Source organism: Bos mutus, chromosome 19 (genome assembly GCF_027580195.1).
Source record: "Bos mutus isolate GX-2022 chromosome 19, NWIPB_WYAK_1.1, whole genome shotgun sequence".
In the NCBI taxonomy this organism is placed as follows: Eukaryota; Metazoa; Chordata; class Mammalia; order Artiodactyla; family Bovidae; genus Bos; species Bos mutus.
This window is the reverse complement of record NC_091635.1, coordinates 20,342,813-20,363,942: the sequence shown is the minus strand read 5'-3', so window position 1 is coordinate 20,363,942 and position 21,130 is coordinate 20,342,813. Positions and strand designations below refer to the sequence as shown.

At 46.0% G+C, this 21,130-nt stretch overlaps 1 protein-coding gene across 8 annotated transcripts in view; it reads left to right on the top strand.

The window, feature by feature from the left end:
• The window catches only part of SPECC1 (sperm antigen with calponin homology and coiled-coil domains 1), a 233,255-nt gene that overhangs the window by 141,221 nt on the left and 70,904 nt on the right, over nt 1–21,130 (top strand). For 7 of the 8 annotated variants that reach the window (XM_070389555.1, XM_070389551.1, XM_070389554.1 and 4 more), the window contains 5 exons: nt 10,634–10,779; nt 11,754–11,854; nt 13,722–13,803; nt 18,472–18,628; nt 20,080–20,182. In XM_070389555.1, coding sequence (XP_070245656.1) covers nt 10,634–10,779; nt 11,754–11,854; nt 13,722–13,803; nt 18,472–18,628; nt 20,080–20,182 — 589 coding nt within the window. Of the gene's footprint in view, nt 1–4,089; nt 5,487–10,633; nt 10,780–11,753; nt 11,855–13,721; nt 13,804–18,471; nt 18,629–20,079; nt 20,183–21,130 lie in introns of those variants that run through there. The other variant, XM_070389557.1, reaches the window with a different exon arrangement.

The following is a 21,130-nucleotide window of genomic DNA, read 5'->3' as shown; positions in this document are numbered from 1 at the left end:
TCTGTCCCTGCCCATGGCCAGGTTATAACTAGCTCTGTGGCCAGGTTATAACAAATCCCCTGGCGAAGTTACAACTAACCATGGCTGTTGAATAGCTAACCCATGGCCAAGTTATAACAAGCTCCATGGTAGGAACAGTCCACCTAGCACCATGACTGCCGTTCCTGGTGATGAGGAAGCTGGTTACCATGAGGACAGAGCTCCAGCCAAGTCCTCTCTGGGGTCTGGAGGAGAGGCTGGTGTTCCATCTCAGTGTTGGTTCAGCACCCCGTGTGGGTCATCCTCACTCAGTGGGAGAAGCTGGCCCGCTACCCAGCCTGGCTGGTGGGTGCAGACCCCAGCCACTGTCCTGGTGCAGGGTGTGTCCTTTCTTAGCAGCTCCTGTATACTCCCTGCAGAAGAGCATGAAATAACTTACTTTATTTCAAAGGGTCAGCATGGAGAACACACATTGGGCCAATATGAAAGATTCCCTTCTTTCGGGGGGACAATCGGGGAGGACATCACAGGCCGCATTTTCCCAACAAGCCTGTCCTAACAGTGAGCTTTCAGAGGAAGCTGTTCCCAAAGTGAGCTCAGAGTTGCTTATTGTTTAAAGTTTAAATGGTTTCCGGGCAAGATTGTCACAGTATTTTAGGCTTCAGCTCATGCATTGCTGTCTTTCCCCTGTCAGGAATAGATGTCCTTAACATTGAGGTTCTTGGTTATTAGAAGTTATTTTGAATTTTAAGATGTCTCTCAATGTAAAGCACAGTAGAATTTAAAAACCCTTAGTAGGTTCTGGATATAGATTTGTACAGCTTGCAATTTATAACTTTTCCAGCGTTGCTGGAGGCTGGATTCCCAGCCTCTGGGTCTGATGTAGTGTCATGAATTTCATGGCAGTGGAAGGGATAGATTTCTGCTCAGAATTCTGTTTTGATTCTCTTACCAAACTTGCTTTGGTCAATCTTGTGGCCCTTTGTTTATGAAAATCAAGATCATGACTGTGCAGTGAAACCTATACTTTCTGGCCACCAAAGCACATGAATTTTCAGTTCAGGGAGCAGCCAAGTAGGAAAGCAGATTTCGTGGTGTTCCCTGTTGAAATGACTGTGGGTCGTTCTGGTTTACTGTGGTGTCTGCTTTTGTTTGCTTGTCCACGTGTCTTGGTTTTCTATTGTGTGTCTTTGGAAGAAGAACCACATCATAACTTGTGTTGCTTCATATATACATCATCTCACAGATAAACAGTGAAAGACAAGCCCTTGAGTGTAAGATGTGGCCCTCAATAAGTTATTGTATAGATTCTAAGAAACAGATTATATATACAAACCTGATGTCACAGGATGCCTACATGTAGCTTGACCACGTAGGGCCCCCCATTTGCTATACCCAACATTTTCTAACTTAGGGGCACTTTTTTTAAAAACACAGTACATTTCTCTTTTGATTTTCCAGTGATTTGCAAACCTACCTCCCAAATACAGCAGTTTAATCCCTTATCACACAATATTTCAAAATTTGAGAACTGACACATTACTGAACCTGTGCCATCAGTGGGTTTCTTGGCTGTCATTGCCTCAGGCCACCCTCCAGACACTTGCCAGAGTGGTTTCTTACCAGGCTCTGGCCGCCCTGACCAGCTGCCTCTTGTAAGTGTTGGCCTTGGAGAAGTTACTTGCCGGCGGCCCCGCCTCTCCCTGAACACACCACCTGAGCCAGACCTGGAACCAGCTCCCACCCTCCGAGGTCCCGGATCAGCATAGTGCTTCCATTTTGGCTGCCTGAGTTCTTGACTTTGACAGTTACCTAACGAGAACTCAGAAGTCATCCTTGGCTCAGCCACAGCCAAAGAATGTGCAGAAAATTCTAACGAGGTCCTCCAAGTATTAGTACAACAAGAGAAGGTAAGAGTGTTGTAGGAGAAGCACCTCCATCGTGACTCCAGGTGGACTGATTCGCCTTCTCATCAGCTGGCTGTCAAGAGAACACAGGCCAGCAGGCGGGTGGGCAGCGGGCCTGGGTGTGCAGACGAGTTAGCGTTTGTTCCCAAGAACTTAGTACCTAAAACAGTGGAACGTTATTTAGCATACTATTTTTAGATGACTCTAAAACTTAGCTCATTAGCTATCTTCAGCCCTGTGAAGTTTTCAGAGGTATTTTTATTTTGGAGTCAGAATAATTGATGTTAAGATACATGGCACAGTTAGGCTCTGATCTCACCTTTGCAGGTTTTCTTCCCAGACCAAGCGCTTTCGTCTCTTAAATAAGAAGGTAAGAGTAGGTCGGATTTTAGGGCACCACCCCAACAGGCTCCGCTGTTTTCTGAGACGAGTTGATGGGCTGACCTTTCTCTGATGGAGAGTCGTGGACTTGCATGCCCACTGAACCATCTTCCTGACAGAAGCCTGGGGTCTCCCTTACATATGGCACCTCCACACGAGGTTGTGGACCTCATCTTTCTCTTCCAGAAGTCTGAACAAGCTTGTGTAGTTTTTATGGACCTGAAAGTGGGCAGTTTTGCCAGACACATAAATTATTCGATGAAAGGATCATGAATAACTTTTTAAACTCTGGCTGTTTCTTGTTTTGAACCATTAAGGGAAATATAATGAAATTAAAACTTTCATTGAAATTGAAACATCAGATATTCTTCCTGAAAAGTTGAGTCCTTGGGCCTGGCAGTTTCAGAGAACACACATGCAACTCAGCTTACTGCCTCGATGGGCCACACGCAGCCTCTCTAACAAAAGACCCTGTTAGTGAGACATGCATGACGTGGGTGTCTCAGACCAAAGCAGGGACAGACCTCTGTGTGTCTGCTCTTACCGTAAAACTGTTAAAACCATTGTTTACAGGGGACTTACTCTATGTCTGCTGTAGTTATTGTGTGACACCAATGAGCAGCCATGGGAAACATCTTAAAGAGCTAAACATGCTGAATGTCTGTGCATAATTAGCTGTGCCAGCTTCCAAACTAGGACATTTCAGGTGCACAATGCGTCAGCCTGTGCTTCTGGTTCTTGCATTGCCACCCCTGAAGCTAGCAGCATGCAGCCTGTCACTGCCAGCCTCCCTGGGGTCGGCTGTTAATTCTGTGTGTGCGCCTGCATTCTGACGTCGGTTGTGTGCCTCTATGCGCCCTGTTTTGTTCTCACAGCTGTAACATGTCACACCGCTCGCTGGGTGTCTGGGGCTGTCACTGGAAGGGAGGTGGGGCATTGGAGGTGTAGCTTCCTGGGTCCCTGGGATTGTCGACATGTCCAACCCCCTCCCCATCCCTGCCTTGGGGAGAGGCCAGTTCTCAAGGGCATTCCCGCACACTTTCTGAGCAGACCTCACATACATATCTCCAACTGTTGGGCTCCTGGCATTTTATTTGGCTCTCAGGGCAGAAACTGGTCCTCCAGTATCCCGGCAAGCATCACCCGTTCACTCGCACAGACGTGCATTTTCATAGCTTAGCTTCGCACCTGTGGCATCAGAGAAGGCACCTGTAGTTCTGCAGAGCTGCGTCTGCTGGATGCTGCCCGGCCCGTCTACAGATTCACTTTGAAAAGTGGGCTGAAGACGTGTGCCTCCCTGAAGCCTTTAACAGTGTGCCAAGTCACTCAGTTGTGTCCGACTCTTTGCGACCCCATGAACTATAGCTCACCAGGCTCTTCTCTCTGTCCATGGGGTTCTCCAGGCAACAGTACTGGAGTGGGTTGCTCTTTGCTTCTCCAGCACGTGTGTACACAGCACTTGTGTATCATAAAAGAAGTCCTTTTTCTTTTTTATTCTTAACTGTAGGACAGTAGAGGGACCCACAGGCCATTCTGTCAGTCACAGAGACCTGATGTGATTGGTCTCCGTCATCTCTGCCGACACCCTTGTCTATCAGCGAAGGTCTAGTGGGAGGAGCCTGTTCATGGCGTTCTTTCTGTCTGAAGATCTCTTGACTCCCGCAAGGGATGGGAAAAGTCAAAATCTAGGCGTGCTGATCCTGATCTGGATCTGAGCTGTGCCCCCGGACACTGCCAGCTGTCAGTTCTTGTGTGTAGACTGCGGTCATGTTACATGGAGTAACCCCTTTACCAGCCTGTGCCTCCTGTTTCTATCTTCCAGCTCCATGGTCTCTGTCAGCTAGCAGAGCAGGTGGAGGAGGAGAGGCCGCCCAGCCCTGCCGCGATGGGGAGCCACAGCCATTTCTGTGTGAGAGGGTGCATGTGTAGAGGAGGAATGCCCTTTTCATAAAGAACCAAACGGTCTCCTTAGAACAGCCATTGTCTTGAACAGTCATTGTCAGCAAGTCTCTCTGCCCTTTTTTTTTTCTTGTTTTTTTGCATTTTGGAATCAACTCTGCACAAAGATGATCCTTCCCTCTTATTTGCCCCCTCTTTCTTCTCAGAAGATTCAGCAGTCTTTGAAGCCCAAAATGAAATTGTTCTGTAAACAAAAGACAAAAAACACAAAGTACGAGCCTGTCATGAAAACATTTTTTAGAGGCAGCCAGAGTGCTGAGTGAGGTCTGTGGCTTTCCATGTGCAGAGAGAACACAAACCAGGCCGTGCTTTACTTTTTGGACTTTATTTTTATGCTTCCTTTTGAATACGGTATCCGATAAGCTTGAAATTAACACTAGTTTAGGTGAAATAGGAAGCTGTCCACGTGACGTCTCTGAAGAAGTTAGAAAGCCCTACTTCTCCCATGTCAAGCCTTGATTTCGCCTCTTCAAGCTGAGGTCTGACTTCCTCACCTAGTCCAGAACAAGCCACTGCCACGTGTTGGGCTGACTTCCAAAATCTCTTTGGGGTTCTGTTATATGTTTGCTTCATCATAAAGGCTGTGGTTGAATCAGACACTTCCACGTGGTGACAGTGCTGATCAGAACTGCATTGAGAACTCATGCGCATTGGCAAAAGCCTTGTGAATATGCTCACCTTGGAAACTAAAAGACTTTTCCAGTCCAGAATTGTGTAACTCAGAGGGATCCAAGGTTCAAAGTGAAACTGTAAACTGTTGGAAGTGCATCCATTTGTGAAGATCTAAGTCCAGGTCACCAGCCTCTGCCAGACAGAGATCACTGCATCCCTCGTGTGAGGAGCATCTGGACCATCAGCTACTGTATAGGAGACGAGACGAGATAGGACTTCCTGTCTGCTCCACAGAAACTTAGGCAAACTGATCATCTCAGGAAAATGTTGTGGGGGGTCACTAGAAGACTCAACTTGAGAGGTCACTGTCCTCTCTGTAAGAATAGTTTCAATACCTGCTGGAATTGTCCTTGTGGGATAGCAATTTATATATCTGTAAGTTTATCTCGGACTGAAAGTCCTTACGATGATACAAAATTCACTTGGCCTGGTGTTTTCAAATATAAACAAGAAAAACACAACCTCAGCTTCAAATGCACAGCTGTCTCTGCCCCACATATTTTGATCTATCTTTCTTGGGAGACTGTTGACTATTTTTATATACAAGTGTTTATGAAGTGCTAAATAAATATGTAATTATTTAGAAGAGTCTGTTGCCTGATTTTTCACCCCTGGCAGGACCTCCAGGTCACTTTGTTCCCAGTTTTCTGGCATGTGTAGTTTCAGAACTTAAAAGCCACATCAGATGACTAGAACCAAGGCAGAAGCAAAGCTGCATTTTCAGTACCCTTTGTAGACAGGAGGTTGACTTTTAAGTGCAAATGTTATTTTTTAATGATTTCATTATTGGAAATAAGAGGGCACAGAGCGAAGATACTAATTTTGCATAAATGAGATTTTAATTAAAAATTCTGAAGTATCGGAAAATACAGTACATGGAATTTGAGGTCCAGAGTTGTTTTGTTGAAATCTAAAAACATTGTTTGGTGATTGACTGTATTGGATTTCTTCTTAATTGTGAAGTATTATTTAGGTGAACTCATAATAAAATGGAAGTGTTAAACCCCTCTGGTAGCATTCTGGAAGGCAGTCTGTGTCAGCAGCATTCTCTGCCCACGAAACTGAAATCCCACATTGACATCGTTCATTTCATCCATTTTCAGAAAAACTTTCCCAATATGCCCTTGTTCCTTTTCTCTTAAGCTGGTTCCCCTTGAAAATATTTTCCTGCCCTTACGAGATTGCTAATAACACTTAGCCTTTCATTTTACATTGTCACCTTCAGTTTATTCTCTTGGTTTTATTGCATTCTCAAGGTTGAGGCTTTTCAGTGTCTGAGTCTATTTCTTTTCCTTTATTTACACATCTGTTCTCCCTCACATGCAGTGAGTCTCTTCATCTTATGCCATGAGATCTGTCCGTGCATCAGGGCCTGTTTTTGCCCATCACTTATTCTTGCTTCAGTGGATCCAAGTGTGTCAGGACCTGTTCTCTGCCCAGGATCAGTGTCTGGATTCTGCCTTCATCTGTGCTCACTCTGCCCAACCACTCTTGAAATCTTGTATCTTAAGCTAGAGGAGAGGCTCTTTAAGGTAAATCTCTGCTGAATGTCAGAAATACAGGCACTGAAAGAAATGCAGCAGGAAAGGTGCCAGCAAGGAAATTCACCAGTGTCCAGTTTTTTCTCTGTTTGGCACAGGTGGCATTGGGAGCCGGCTTTGGGGGTCTGTCTTGCTTGGTCATTATCCATTTTAGGCGTGTCCTGTGGCTTTTTGCTGCCATCCTTTGTGCCTCGGATCAACCACCCTGGCCTCCTCAGATGGTCATGTCTCAGTGTTCCTGACCTTTTGTGGGAGGAGTGCTCTGCATGTCCTCCAGGTGCCGCTCCCCAGCTGGCCCTCCCTCCAGGACCAGGGCTGGGAGGGAGTCGGTGGGCTGTCCTGCACCTTTGCTCTCCTTGCAGAAGAATTAGGGTGAACTGGTAGTATTTTCTCTTCTTTCCCCACTCATTCTCTGTGTAGCTGAAATTCTTCACAGTCTGAGGCCTGTGCATGCCGTGTTTCAGTAGCTTCAGGGGTCGATGCAGGATTTTTATGAAATATTCCTGTGGTTCTTAAATCGCCATGTTACCCTGGTGGTTTTTATTGTCCTAGAAATGCTTACGTTGCCATTCAGAAGTGAAATTCAGAGGACACTTGACACCTGAGACAGAGTGCTTCCCAATTCCTGTCTCATGTGGATCTGCAGACTTCTTTCAGAGTGTCTTGTGTATAACTGAAGACACAGTTTGGGAAGAGTGCCTTACAGGTGGAGATGTGGGAGAGCAAAGACCTGGAGGAAGGACAAAGAGGAACAGAGTTCCAGACATCCAGGCTTTGGTCCGGAAACCAGGCAGGGTGCAGGGAGTCTGTGCAGCACTGGGAGGGCCTGGGCTGGGCTCCATTCAGTAGCTGAGAAAGAGCCATCATGAGCAGATCATCAGTGTGCCCAGTTGGTGGTCTTTACAAACCTTGATCTGGTGATTGTGAAGACAGCAGTGGTATAATGTGATGTTTCCCAAAAGTCAGTCATATTTGAATATTTTAGAACTAATTGCACACAGGAACTCACGTGTCCTTGGAGCAAAACTGACAGCAACGCCAAGCAGTGTCCTGTGTGATGACACAAGAGCTGTAGAAAACCAACAGTGCTCAAAGATCCTGTTCTGTAACCTAACGAGGAAAGTAGTGCATTAGGGAGGTTGCTCAGTCCTCAGTCATGTCTGACTCTTTGTGATCCTGTGGTTTGTAGCCCATCAGGCGCCTCTGTCCATGGGATTTCCCAGGCAAGAATACTTCCCAGGTGGTTCAGCAGTGAAAATATCTGCCTGCCTCTGTAGATTACAGAGTTCTTACTCTTCCTCTGAACAGAGGAGAGGTCATATTTTATTGCTGGACTTGTTGCTGGTTGATCCAAAGCCATCTGAAGACAGGCTGGTGTCCCTGCTTAGGATTAAAGTGCTGATGAGATCAACAGCATTCTTAATGACTGTGTTGTGTAGTTCTTCATTTCAGGCTTTATTTTGTGGCTCCCAAGACACACTCACACATGCACATACCCACACGCATGCACACACGTACACACATAACCGTTACATAATGGGGTGGGTCTTTATCTCTACTTAAACTCCTTGCAGGGTTTCTTCACCCTACTTCTTGCTGGCCCAGCCCAGCAGACAGAAGGTGTGGAGCATTACACATCGTATCTGCAGGCAGGCGAGGTGGGAGTGGTTCCAGCATCCTTGCTACTCTCTTAGGCTTTGGAACAAGTCCTGTATCATCTGATGTGAATCACATAGAAGCTTAAGTAGTTGAAGGGAACACCTCAACAGAATGTAGGATTCTCCATTTTATTCTTATTAAATTATCAAGGAGTGAAATGAACATGGGCTTTTTTAAAATGACCTTCATTTTGTTGGGTGCCCTAAATCTCCCCAGTCCCTGAGAAGGTAGATTATGTACCTGGATAGCTAAGAAGGTGCCCACTTTCTCACATTCCTGAGAATGGCCAGGACAGAAATGAGAGGTTTTCCTCTGCCTGTACCTAAACTGATTCCACTCTTTCTGCATATTCACCATCTGATTTTGTCCTATGTGACATAACAGGGAAGGTAACCAAAACCAACCCTGTTTGATGTAAAAAAAAAAAAAAAAAACTTACCAATTTCTGAAACACCTGATATTGTTGTTCAGTTGCTCAGTCATATCCAACTCTTTGCGACCCCATGGACTGCAGCACTCCAGGCTGCCCTGTCCTTCACCATCTGCCAGAGCTTGCTCAAACTCATGTCCATTGAGTTGGTGATGCCGTCCAACCGTCTCATTCCCTGTTGCCCCCTTCTCCTCCTGCCCTCAATCTTTCCCAGCATCAGGGTCTTTTCCATTGAGTCGGCTCTTCACATCAGGTGGCCAAAGTATTGGAGCTTCAGCACCAGTCCCTCTAATGAATATTCAGGACTAATTTCCTTTAGGACTGACTGGTTTGATCTCCTCGCAGTCCAAGGGACTCTCAAGATCCAACACTACAATACGAAAGCATCAATTCTTCGGCACTCAGCCTTCTTTATGGTCCAGATCTCACATCCGTACATGACTCCCTGATACTAACTTCCCAGAAAAGTCATTCGTTAACTGATTTTTTTTTTTTACCTCAAAAGAAGGTAAATACAAAAGTGTAGGGCAGTGTGATTTAAAGTGTGTTTTAAGTTGTGTTTTTCCTAAATTTATCCTACTCACATTGATTATAGAGCAACAGGAGAAAGCTTTGAGAATCAAAGACAAGTCAGTTCAATCATGGAAGCTTCTGAGTGGCCAGATTTCTTCCAAAAAAGATCAGTAAATAAATATTTTAAACTTCCATTGACCTTTTTAAAATATGCTGCCAGAAGTATTCCGAGCTATTCTCATAAATTAGTCATCTTCTTGCAAAACAGCTGTAGCAATTTGATATAATAAAAAGAGCAGTGATTTAGAAATCGGAAGTTGGGCGATGTCTTGGCTCACGCACAGGGAGATTAAGTGACAAGCTAACGTTCCCCTGGATGAGGAAGGTTGACCCAGACGGTCTGTCTTTAAGAGGCTCTTCCATGAGTCTGGGGGCTTCCCTGGTAGCTCAGCAGTAAAGAGTTTGCCTGCAATGCAGGAGACCTGGGTTTGATCCCTGGGTCAGGAAGATCCCCTGGAGGAGGAAATGGCAACCCACTCCAAGATTCTTACGTGGGAAATCCCATGGACAGGGAAGCCTGGCGGGCTACAGTCCATGGGGTCACAAAGAGTCGGACACGACTGAGCAACTAAACAACAGTCCATGAGTCTGTGCTCCAGCTTGGAGACCACAGGGAAGACTGACCACGATTGTGCAGGAGAGCTCAGGAGAACCACTGCCTCACAGGGAGTTGCAGTATTGTTCCAGAGCATGGTTACCATTCCTGTTCCTAAGGGTGGGAGGGTTCATGTGTGAGTCAGGACTCTGATGTTCCTGGAGATGGCAGCCTTGTAGATTTAAGCAGAAGGGGCTTTCAGGATTGCTGGGGGCCCCTCTGGAGAAACAGACCCAGGCCTAGTCTCCAGGAACAACTCTGGAAGTAACCACACACACAGCTGGGTTTCTAGGAGAGTGGCTGCCTCTGCCCTGAATGGGAACCTGACACTAGGAAGCTGCCAGCCCAGTTTGAAGCTGCCACCAGTTTCCAGCAGCGGGAGCACCTTGTCTCTGCTTTTGTCCATCTCAGCGTAGTGAATGCCCTGTGCCCTGCCTCTCCTCCCCAACTCAGGAGTCTACATCTGGCCCAGTCTTCCTGGCCGGTAGTGTCTAAGCCCTATCTGAGATCTTCCCTGCAGCGGGTGGGCTCCTGAGGTGTCATCTTTCCAGCCTCTGTGCACCAGGTGGGGGTTGGAATTCACACTAACTCACCAACCTGTTGTATCCATCGTGGACAGTAAGATAACTATTTCATGATAAATAACAGTTGTTTTTTTAATATATTTATAGTTTACAGAGTAGACATACATTTAGAGCTCACATCAAGTCACTCCACATATAAAAATGCTGTCTCTGGCCATTCCCAAGAAAATGTCTCTGATAAAAATTGAGAGGTTATTTCCTGGAGATGCAAAGCTAATACAGAGAGCAGGATTTTCAGTTTGGGTTTCTCCTTCCAGACTCATTCTTCTCCATGTTGGCTGTTTTCATCTGTGTCCTTCCCTGAATGGGTACGTCCTCCAGCTTTTCAACCTGATTTGCTCTTTGCCATGCAGACCAGTGAAGGAAGAGCCCGAGCCCTCAGAGGCGGACGCTCCTGGCCGGTGGCCCAGCGCCTATGTGAACAGGACTCCTCCAACACCTTCAGAGTCTGTGACCACTGTAAAGTCCCTCATCAAGTCATTTGACTTGGGACGACCAGGTATTGTGTCATTTTGTTTGATAAGTAAAACTCAAATTCAGACCATAGCCTCATGAATCCAGCCTGTCTCTGCTGCCCTGGCCCCATGTTGGTACAACCAGGGGGCCCTTCTCAGACTATCCACGTGCAGACATGTGCAGTGCTCGCTGGGGCTGCATGAGACGGCAGAGGGGAGTTGGCTCTTCTCTCCTCCCAAACTTCCCTTCAGCTCCTGCTGCACCCCCTTCCTTTTCTTCCTCTCTGTCCGTTAAATCCAGGTCACCACTGTTTGCCTTTTTACCGTCACATGAGGATTAGCAGGGTTGGCCAGAGGCTTGTCTCCTGGGAAAGGAGGCGCTGGTTCCATGCATTGGGCTGTCTGGCTGGCACCTAATATAATCTGTCATTCCTGATTGTGGGACATTCCCAGCTTTTCCTGGAAATGTCTCCCTGACCCACAGCTCACTTTTGTTTGTCATTATCTGTGTATGAGAAAAATGGATCTCTACCTTGTCTACCCTGAACTTTCATGAGCACTCTTCTTAGAAGGAACCTGTATCCAAAACACGATGTATGTCTTCCCTTGATTGCATCAAATATGCTCATTGTACCAGGGGCCAGAGTAACAGCCAGTCCTAGGACATTGTCTCTGCTGAAACAGTTTGCGACTGAATTGGATTAAGATGAGCCTGCAGAGACAGGATAATATGAAGGCCCAGTGACAATATTTGGTTGTGAAGGTGGAAAAGGAAAGAACAGTGTGGTTTGTCTAAGAGTGTCTTCTTGCTGTGGCTGTCTCAGTACCTGTACGTTCTCCTGCTCCTTGTGTGTCCTTGACTTAAGACCAGCCCCCATCTAGTTAACCCCTGACTCACTCCCCAGTTCAGCATGAGTCCAGACCAGAAGAGGGTGAAAGAGCATCAACAAGGCAGGAAGTATTATTTGCTATTTGAAACTGGAACAGCATAGAAACATCCTGTCTCTTTTCTTGGCAGGTGGAGCTGGGCAGAATATTTCTGTCCACAAGACCCCCCGGAGTCCCCTGAGTGGGATCCCTGTGAGGACGCCCCCAGCTGCTGCTGTTTCTCCAATGCAGGTATTGGTGCCCATAAGGTGTGGGTGGGAGCCTGTGTCATGTGGTTACCCAGGCAACAAAAGGGATGTGGAAACCAGTTTGTATATTTTTTGAGGTACATTGATCATCTTTTTTGTTTATTTATTTATTAATTTTTGCCATGCCATGTGGCATGTGGGATCTTAGTTCCCTGACCAGGGATCAAACCCAGGCCCCCTGCAGTGGAAGTGATGAGTCTTAGCCACTGGACTGCCAGGGAAGTTTCTGAATATTGTTTTTAATAGACCTAAAATAATAATATGAAGCTTTCATCAAAAATTCCACTCCAGTGCCTGGTGAGGGTCTGAGAGAGACGCTGAAAGCATCATACAGTTTTGTTGATGCCTCTTTCTTGGTTTTCCATAGGATCACACTGTCAAAGTTTTCAGTTAAATGAAGATTGTATTTTTTATACTAGAGTGGGCACTGATCTTTTTCTCAAAGAATTTTTTTTTTGATGCCCAGAGAGAGTGCTTGCAATTTATGAATTCTTAAGGGTTCACTGCATTAACCCTGTGTTGTGTTTGCCATCTCCTAAAGGTCTTAGACCAAAACCCCCTGGCATTTCTAAGACCAGGGCTTTTGATGGCACTAGCAGCACTCAGCATTCTGTCTGTACAGAGCTGAGGTTGATGTACTTGTCAACAAGCTCTATTATCTGACATTCTTGGTAGTTACATGTATTATTTGGGATCTCTTATGCTTTAAAAGAAAAATTTTATTCTTTTTTTTTACTCTTTCATCTTTGAAGGTAATTTCTACCACCTTTTATGTAAAACCAAATACAAGTTATTTATTTTTTATGATAATCATTGTTTATTTAATACAAGTAAAAAAGGTCATGCTTCATTTTCACCTATTTGTATTGAGCTATAACACAAGTTTGCTGGCAGATGTTTAACAACTGGCTGTTTAGGAGAAAGAGCCCTGATTTGTGGGGTTTGCCAGTTTCTCTGATGTCAGTGTTCCCATCATTGCCAATTTCTTTATCCACTCATCTGTTAATAGACATTAAGGTTGTTGCCACATCTTGGCTAATGTGAATAATGTTACAGTGAACATGGGTGTGCAAATATCCCTTCAAGACCCTGTTTTGTGTTCCTTGGGTAACCACCCAGAAGTGATATTGCTGGATCACATGGTAGTTCTGTTTTTATGTTTTTGAGGAACCTTCCTGCTGTTTTCCATATCACCTGCATGGTTTTACATTCCCAGCAACAGTACACAAGTGTTCTAATTTCTCACATCCTCACCAATTCTTATTTTTCCTATGGTTGTTTTCTGCAATGACCATTCTCACAGGGGTGAGGCGATACCTCATTGTGGTTTTGATTTGCATTTTCCTAATGACTAGTGATATGGAACATCTTTGCATGTGCCTGTTGACCATTAAAAAAACAGTATGTTTACACATGTCCTTGAATATACATAGAATATTCCAGGAAGATGTTCACAGATGTGATGAGTAATAGTTGCCCTGGGGAGAAGGGGGTGATGGGAGCGAAAGGGAGACTGTGCTTTCACTCCGTGTCCTTTCTGTTCCTTTTGAGGATCCTGCCAATTGCGTCTCAGCCCACTCCCATATTCTTGCCTGGAGAATCTCAAGGACAGAGGAGCCTGTCAGGCTACCGTCAATGGGGTTGCAAAGATTCAGACATGACTGAGCAACTGAGCAAGCTTGCATGCATGCACACCAATTGCATTTATTACCTGTCCAGTTAAAGCAGTTGTTTTAAAAGGTACCCCCTGGTGATTCTAATGAGCTTGAGAGCTGTTGTATGTACACACACAAGCACATACACACACCACTTGTTCCTGGTGTGACCTGTGTGATGCCCTTTGGTTTCAGAGGCATTCTGCCTTCAGCGGTACTCGGCCGGCCAGCAAAGGAGAGATTCAACGCTTGGATCTCCCAGACCTTCCCCTCTCAGGTAAATCACTGTTAATGCATTATTGGCCAGAGACATATTAATACATCTTTTGTTACCCAAATGTTATTGACCGGAGTGTTTCAGTATTCACTTACATAACAAATTGCCCACCACAGGCATTCAGTTCAGTCAGTTCAGTCGCTCAGTCGTGTCCGACTCTTTTCAACCCCATGAATCGCAGCATGCCAGGCCTCCCTGTCCATCACCAACTCCCGGAGTTCACTCAGACTCACGTCCATCGAGTCAGTGATGCGATCCAGCAATCTCATCCTCTGTCGTCCCCTTCTCCTCCTGCCCCCAATCCCTCCCAGCATCAGAGTCTTTTCCAATGAGTCAACTCTTCGCATGAGGTGGCCAAAGTACTGGAGTTTCAGCTTTAGCATCATTCCTTCCAAAGAAATCCCAGGGCTGATCTCCTTCAGAATGGACTGGTTGGATCTCCTTGCAGTCCAAGGGACTCTCAAGAGTCTTCTCCAACACCACAGTTCAAAAGCATCAATTCTTTGGCGCTCAGCCTTCTTCACAGTCCAACTTTCACATCCATACATGACCACAGGAAAAACCATAGCCTTGACTAGACGGACCTTTGTTGGCAAAGTAATGTCTCTGCTTTTGAATATGCTATCTAGGTTGGTCATAACTTTCCTTCCAAGGAGTAAGCGTCTTTTAATTTCATGGCTGCAGTCACCATCTGCAGTGATTTTGGAGCCCCCAAAAATAAAGTCTGACACTGTTTCCACTGTTTCCCCATCGATTTCCCATGAAGTGATGGGACCGGATGCCGTGATCTTCATTTTCTGAATGTAGAGCTTTAAGCCAACTTTTTCACTCTCCACTTTCACTTTCATCAAGAGGCTTTTTAGTTCCTCTTCACTTTCTGCCATAAGGGTGGTGTCATCTGCATATCTGAGGTTACTGATATTTCTCCCGGCAATCTTGATTCCAGCTTGTGTTTCTTCCAGTCCAGCATGGCATTAGTTTCTGTGAAAAATCCCCCGGTCACTAGAGAGTTAAATAGAAAGTGCTTTTGACTTATGTGTTGTAAGGTTAACTTTTCTTCTCTCCTTTGCATGAAACTGAGCTTAGAAAAAGAATCAGGGGCATTTGTTGCAGATAATTCAAACTCTGAAACTGTGTATTATGGCCGTGAGGTCCCAGCTGTGTCCTGCTGCTACAGGGTGCCTGAGTCTGAGAGAAATGTCAGGCTCTGGAGGTCTTTTGCTTGTTTTACTAAATCTCAAGAGCATATCTCATCTTTAAAAGTAACTATTTTGAGAAAAAACTATTATCTGATTCTGAAGGTCTATTGCTCCCACAATTCCTAATATATGCCTGAGATCTTTGTCTTTGAGTGTAGACCTTTTCCTGTTGCTATGCCTTGTTTTTAAAAATTTAAATCCCCATGACGAAGCACGGCTGTATCGGCAGGCCTCACGTGTCCCATTTTTGCTCCTTCTGCACCTGCCATGCCAATGGCTGATGTGAGGGAGCTGTGGAGGGGGGACTGGGGCAGACGGCATGGACTTGAACCTTGGCCCTGCCACTTACAACCTGGCTCTGGCCTGGTAATCCCAGCCCCCGGTGCTGTGGTTCCCTCGTCTCTGAGACAGAAATCCTGTGGTCCGCCTCTGGGATGGCTTGGAGGATTGAGTGAACCCGGACGGGCTGGTGCCAGAGCCTCGGAGGGACTGACTTTTGCCACCTGCCAGAGCCCCAAGGCCTTGGCCAGGGTTGCCATCGTCTAGAATGTGCACTGGGAGACGGATACATGTGTGTGAGGTCACGCTGTGAGGAAACACAGAAAGAACACTGACTACCTGGTTCTTCGTGCCTGGAAGAAGGAGTTGTTGTTCAGTCGCTAAGTCGTGTCCGGCTCTTTTGACCCCATGGACTGCAGCATGCCGGGCTTCCCTGTCCTTCACCATCTCCCAGAGTTTGCTCAAACTCGTGTCCATTGAGTCGATGATGTCATCCAACCATCTCGTCCTCTGTCGCCCCCTTCTCCTCCTGCCCTCAATCTTTCCCAGCATCAGGATCTTTTTCAGTGAGTCGGATCTTCACATCAGCTGGTCAAAGTATGCCTCAGCTTCAGCACCAGTCCTTCCAATGAATATTCAGGGTTGATTTCCTTTAGGATTGACTGGTTTGATCTCCTTGCAATCCAGGGAAGAAGGAGAGAAAGCCAGAAACCTAGACCACATAGAGAGAAATCCTTTATTTCTAAGTGTAAAACAGTTTCTGTGACACTGAATAAAAAACCCCACTCTTCTCATTTTTGATCATGGTCGAGCACAGATTTATCTGTAAAATGGTTGTTTTTGTGACTGTAAACTCTTTCACCTCACCAGCTTATTTTTTTCCCTTCTGAATTTTGTTTTCTTTTCTCTTGGACTTAATAAGATTTTATTTTAGCCTTAGATAAACACTGACATTGAGAATTTAAAGATGACCTTGGCCCGTTCCTTGCATTTTACAAGCTCAGGCCCTAAAGAGCTTAATCAGTTTATAAGAGCCACATTCCTTGTGAGGAGCTCAGGGATAGGAAGGACTTTCCCTGACTCTTTTTGCCGTGTTACCTTCTGGTGATGAGGCTGGTGATCACTCCTATTAGCAACTTCATAAAGAAGTGTGCATGGTTCATATAGGGCTTTGGGTTGTCAAAATGACTCCCAGGAAGAGAGAAGTGGTGACCAGAGACCATGGGTAGTCCAGGGTCGGAGGAGTAAGGAATCCAGAGGGGGCATCCATGTTGAGTTCTTCACACTTGCTACATAATATGAAGTAGGAATAACTTGGTTATAAGTGCAGTGCTGCCTGTGTTGTTTTTTAAAATTGTGATAAAATGGCTTCTCAGATGGCTCAGTGGTAAAGAATCCACCTGTCAGTGCAGGAAACGTGGATTCAATCCCCTGGGTCAGCAAGATCCCCGGAGGAGGGCATGGTAACCCACTCTAGTATTCTTGCTGGGAAATCCCATGGACAGAGGAGCCTGGTGGGCTACCATCCCCGAGGTTGCAAAGAGTGGGACACTACTAAGGGACTACACACACACATAAACACACACAAAATACCTGTAACATGAGGTTTACCATCTGAACTGTTTTTAAGTGCGTTAGGTGATCTTTAATTGTTAATATTGACATCTCTGTTCCTCCAGCTTTAGAATTTCCCTTTTGTAGAGAAACTGTTCTTTTCATTGACAAGATAAATACTGACACTGAGATTGCCCGGAAGTAGTAACTCATCCTCAGCTCCCCTCTTTCTCTCCTCCCTCCCCCCACCCCGCAGGCACCTGTCCACCTGCAAGATTGTTTACTTGGCTTGGAAAGGCCTGCACCCTGGAAATTGCCAGCTTTCCAGCCAGCTGTGCAGCATCATGTCCCTAGAAGCTGCAGGAACCAGGGTTAATGAACTGTTTTTTGTTGTTCCCTTTAGTGATGTAAATGCTGTGATTCTCTGCTCTTCCCAGCTCATTAGCCACACTCCCAACCTGACCACCATAATTGATGCTAATAGCTATACAAGTGTTGTTTTCCCCACTGTTTATGGCATCGAAGGAGGGGACCGTGGGCTCGGCCTGGTCGCTGGCTGCTTGTGGCATCGAGCAAGTGACCAGCTTCCCACTCCCAAGTCGTCTGTACGTCCAGCTAGACAGTTGCAGGAGTCTTCTCCCAATCTGTACCTCAGGGGTCCTCTAGGAAATAGCCTCAAGGGGGTTCAGCCTGTTTCCTTAGCTATTTTGCCTCAGACTACAGTGACAGCAGAGATGGGCCTCGGAAGAAATGTTCTCACTGATTCCTAGAGAGCCGGGACCTGTGGCTGGCATGGCGTCCTGTCCTGTGAAGTGGGCCTCATTCCTGGTGCCCAGCGTTTCCACCTGATGACCTACCAGGCGTCTTCCTGCCACGCCCTCCCCCAGTGCCCATCAATAGAACATGGGCTTTTCCTGGGGACAGGCTGGTCTGGTGGCCCTGACCCTGTGCACCTGCGGAGGCTCTTAGGAGCAGGGCCTCTGGTCAGTGTGCTGCTGGTGGCATCCTGAAGCTCAGAGTAACTGTTGAACCAGGGCAGCTTGTCATTGGTCCCTGTGGATCATGGAGCTGGTCCTGCCTGGAGAGTCCTTTCTAGAGAACACCACGTCCCTATTCACATTTTCATCACCCAGCCCAGAACATGTTATGTGTGTATCTCTATCCGAATCTGGGATGTGGTAAAGAACCAGCCCACCAACAATGCAAGAGACAAGAGACGTGGGTTCAATCCCTGGGTCAGGAAGATCCCCTGGAGGAGAGCATGCAACCCATGCAACCCACTCCCGTATTATTGCCTGGAGAATCCCTTGGGCAGAGGAGCCTGGTGGGCTACAGTCCATGGGGTTGTGAAGAGTCGGACACGGCTGACGTGACCCAGCACAGAGATGATTTACAGTGTTGTCTTGGTTTCAGGTGTGCCGCACAGGGATTCAGTATCTGTTGTGTGTTCTTTTATACAGTTTTAGTGGAGTGTAGCCGGTGTGCAATGTGTGCTGGTTTCAGGTGTGCTGCAGAGTGACTCGGTACCTGTTGTGTGCTTGTACACGACACTGACATGAGGACTGAGTGTACTGGACAGTGTGACCTTTCGGGTCTCTCCTCCTCCAGGACAGTAATCATATTGTTGTCCCCACAGATCTCCTGAAGGGAAGAGCTGAGGACCTGAAGCCAAACCCTTATCTCCGTAAGAGCCCCTCTCTCGAGTCCCTGAGCAGACCCCCTTCTCTGGGCTTCGGGGGCTCCAGGCTGCTGGGCACCTCCCCTGCGGGCTGGAAGCCGCAGAGCAAACTCAGGTACCCATCAGAGCCTGTACCTCCCACCTTTGCAGCACCACACTAGCTATTTTGACGATTTACAAGGCTCCGGCCAGAAGGATCTTCCTTCTGTCCTTTCACGCTTCTCCTCCTCAGTCCACCCTCCCCTGAGGTTGCAGCCCGCCCCCGGTAGCACGGACACCCCCTTTTCAGCCTGTGCTGTCTGACCTCCATTTGTATTTAATTCCCTGCTGCACACTGTGTGTGCTTTTGTCCTCACTTGGGCTGTAATTTAGTGGACAGCAAATACTTCATCCTGACGCTTGGATCGCTGTCAGCCCCTTGTGTTATGCTGCACAGAGCCGCTCACTCAGTAAATATTTACGAATAGGCAGGTGGATAAATGCACAAAATTGGCTACTTGAGGAGTAATGGCTTTTTAACAAACATTAGAACTACCATTATGAGTATTAGAAAAGGGTTTTATAAAAGTCTGAACACCTCAGTTCAGCCATTGTCAAATCTTTGGGTGTGGTCTGTTTCTGGACCCAAATAGATGAAGTCATATGTTTCAGAGGTTTAATTTAAAGCCCCAGTTGTTACATTTCTGTCTTGTTTATGTGCAGAGGATTTAAATAATCAAAACAGGTTTTCAGGACCAGAATTAGTGCTATCCCAAAATTATTCTTTTTTTTGTACCAGAAATGCATACAAACAGACTATGTGTATTTTTCCATGCTATTCATATTATACCTTCATCGTAAAAGGTTAGATTAGTGAGGTTAGTTTATTATTTCATTTTTATATTCATGTCATTGAGACAAGCCGATAATAGAATAGAAATTTACTTTGGTAATTTTTGTATTATTATTATTGCAGTCATGTCTATTTTCTTTTTTTTTTTTTTAAAGAAAACTGGTAAATGTTTCGTTTATTGAGAAACTCTTTTCCAAGCCTTCATTTTAGTCTTCCCTAATTTGTCATGCCTAGAAATTTGGCTCTCAGTGATGAATTAAGACCAGGCATAGTGAACACTTGCAAAGTCACAGTAACTTCATTGTTAATGGTGACGCTGACCATATAAACTCCATTCCCATTACCTCCCATAAGCAACTAGTCTGGGGTTTTTAAAATGCTCTTCCAGTATTCCTTGTATATGTTATCGTAGAAATAGGTGTAGCTTTGGAACATGTACTGTTTTCTATAGGTGTCTTTAAATGATGCTGTACTTAATAAATAAAAGGCTAGAAGGATAGAGCAGCAGATGGATTAAAAAAAAAAACCCTCACCAGACTCCTGAAAGCCAGGAAGCACAGTTCCCTTTCTGCTTCATACCGTGAAATGTAATAAAAATGTGCTGTTAATGGGTCTGGTGGGCGATTTTTTTAGAGTCTCGTTGGACAGACATTGACTTTTGCTTTTCTCATTTAGTTAATTATTTTCTGTGTATTTGTGGACTCTAAACGTCAGCATCTCTGCTTTCTAACTAGTGTGGAAAGAAGAGACCCCCTGGCGGCCCTGGCCCGGGAATACGGCGGCTCCAAGCGCAACGCTCTCCTCAGGTGGTGTCAGAGGAAGACAGAGGGCTACGCGGTAAGGCCGGGGGCCGTCAGCATCCAGCAGGCTTGGACGGGCGGCGGCCTGTGTCCTGCATGTGTACTGGCCTGGGCGGGCCTGTGTGCCTGTTGGTGTCAGCTCTGTTCTCCCAGGCAGGGCTGCTGGCGGGTGGGGGTGGGGGCAGGGTAGGACCCCGAGGACCCATCACAACTTCCAGCAGACGTGACCTCACTGTGAGCCTGTGTCCCCTAGGACGGCGTCTTTATTTGCTCAGAGGCCGAATAAACCCCTAGCAGTGCCCCCAACTGGCTGATCCGCCCAAGGAGGCAGCTTTCACTAAATCATCTTCAAAAGATGGTGCCTTTTTCTGATTGACACATAGGCCCCACATGGTGGGCCTTCAGTCTCTTCTGAAGTTAAGAGTTGCTCATATTTAGTTGGAGAGTTTCCATTTTTGTTTTCTGTGGAGGTTGAACACAGAAGGAATACTTGATATAAGTTTGGTTTTTTATAATAAAATGTCATACACAAAGATGAAAGTGTGTAAATCATAGTTTATCAAATGACTGTGGACGTGAAAACCCATAGAGTCACGTCTAGGAGCAGAGCATGGCTGAGCCCACACCACTCATGTGACTTTCCCGTCGTAGCCCCCATGACCTCCACAAGTGACTCTGTCCCTAGTTCTGTTTCTGCTCTGGTTTTCCATAAAACTTAGCGTCCCTAAATACCATATCCATTTTGTCTGCATTTGAACCTTATATAAATGGAATTAAAACCTGTAGTATTTCCATCTGTGTTTTTAAATTGTTGAGATTTACCTGTGTTGTTGCCTGTGAGTATGATTTATTCATTTCCTTCTCCGATAGTAAGCTATGGTATGATCACATCATTGTTTACTTACCCGTTCTGTTGTCAATGGGCAGGTGAGTGACTTCTAGTCTGGGGCTCTTACAAATCTGGTATGTTCTGTTGGTATGTTCT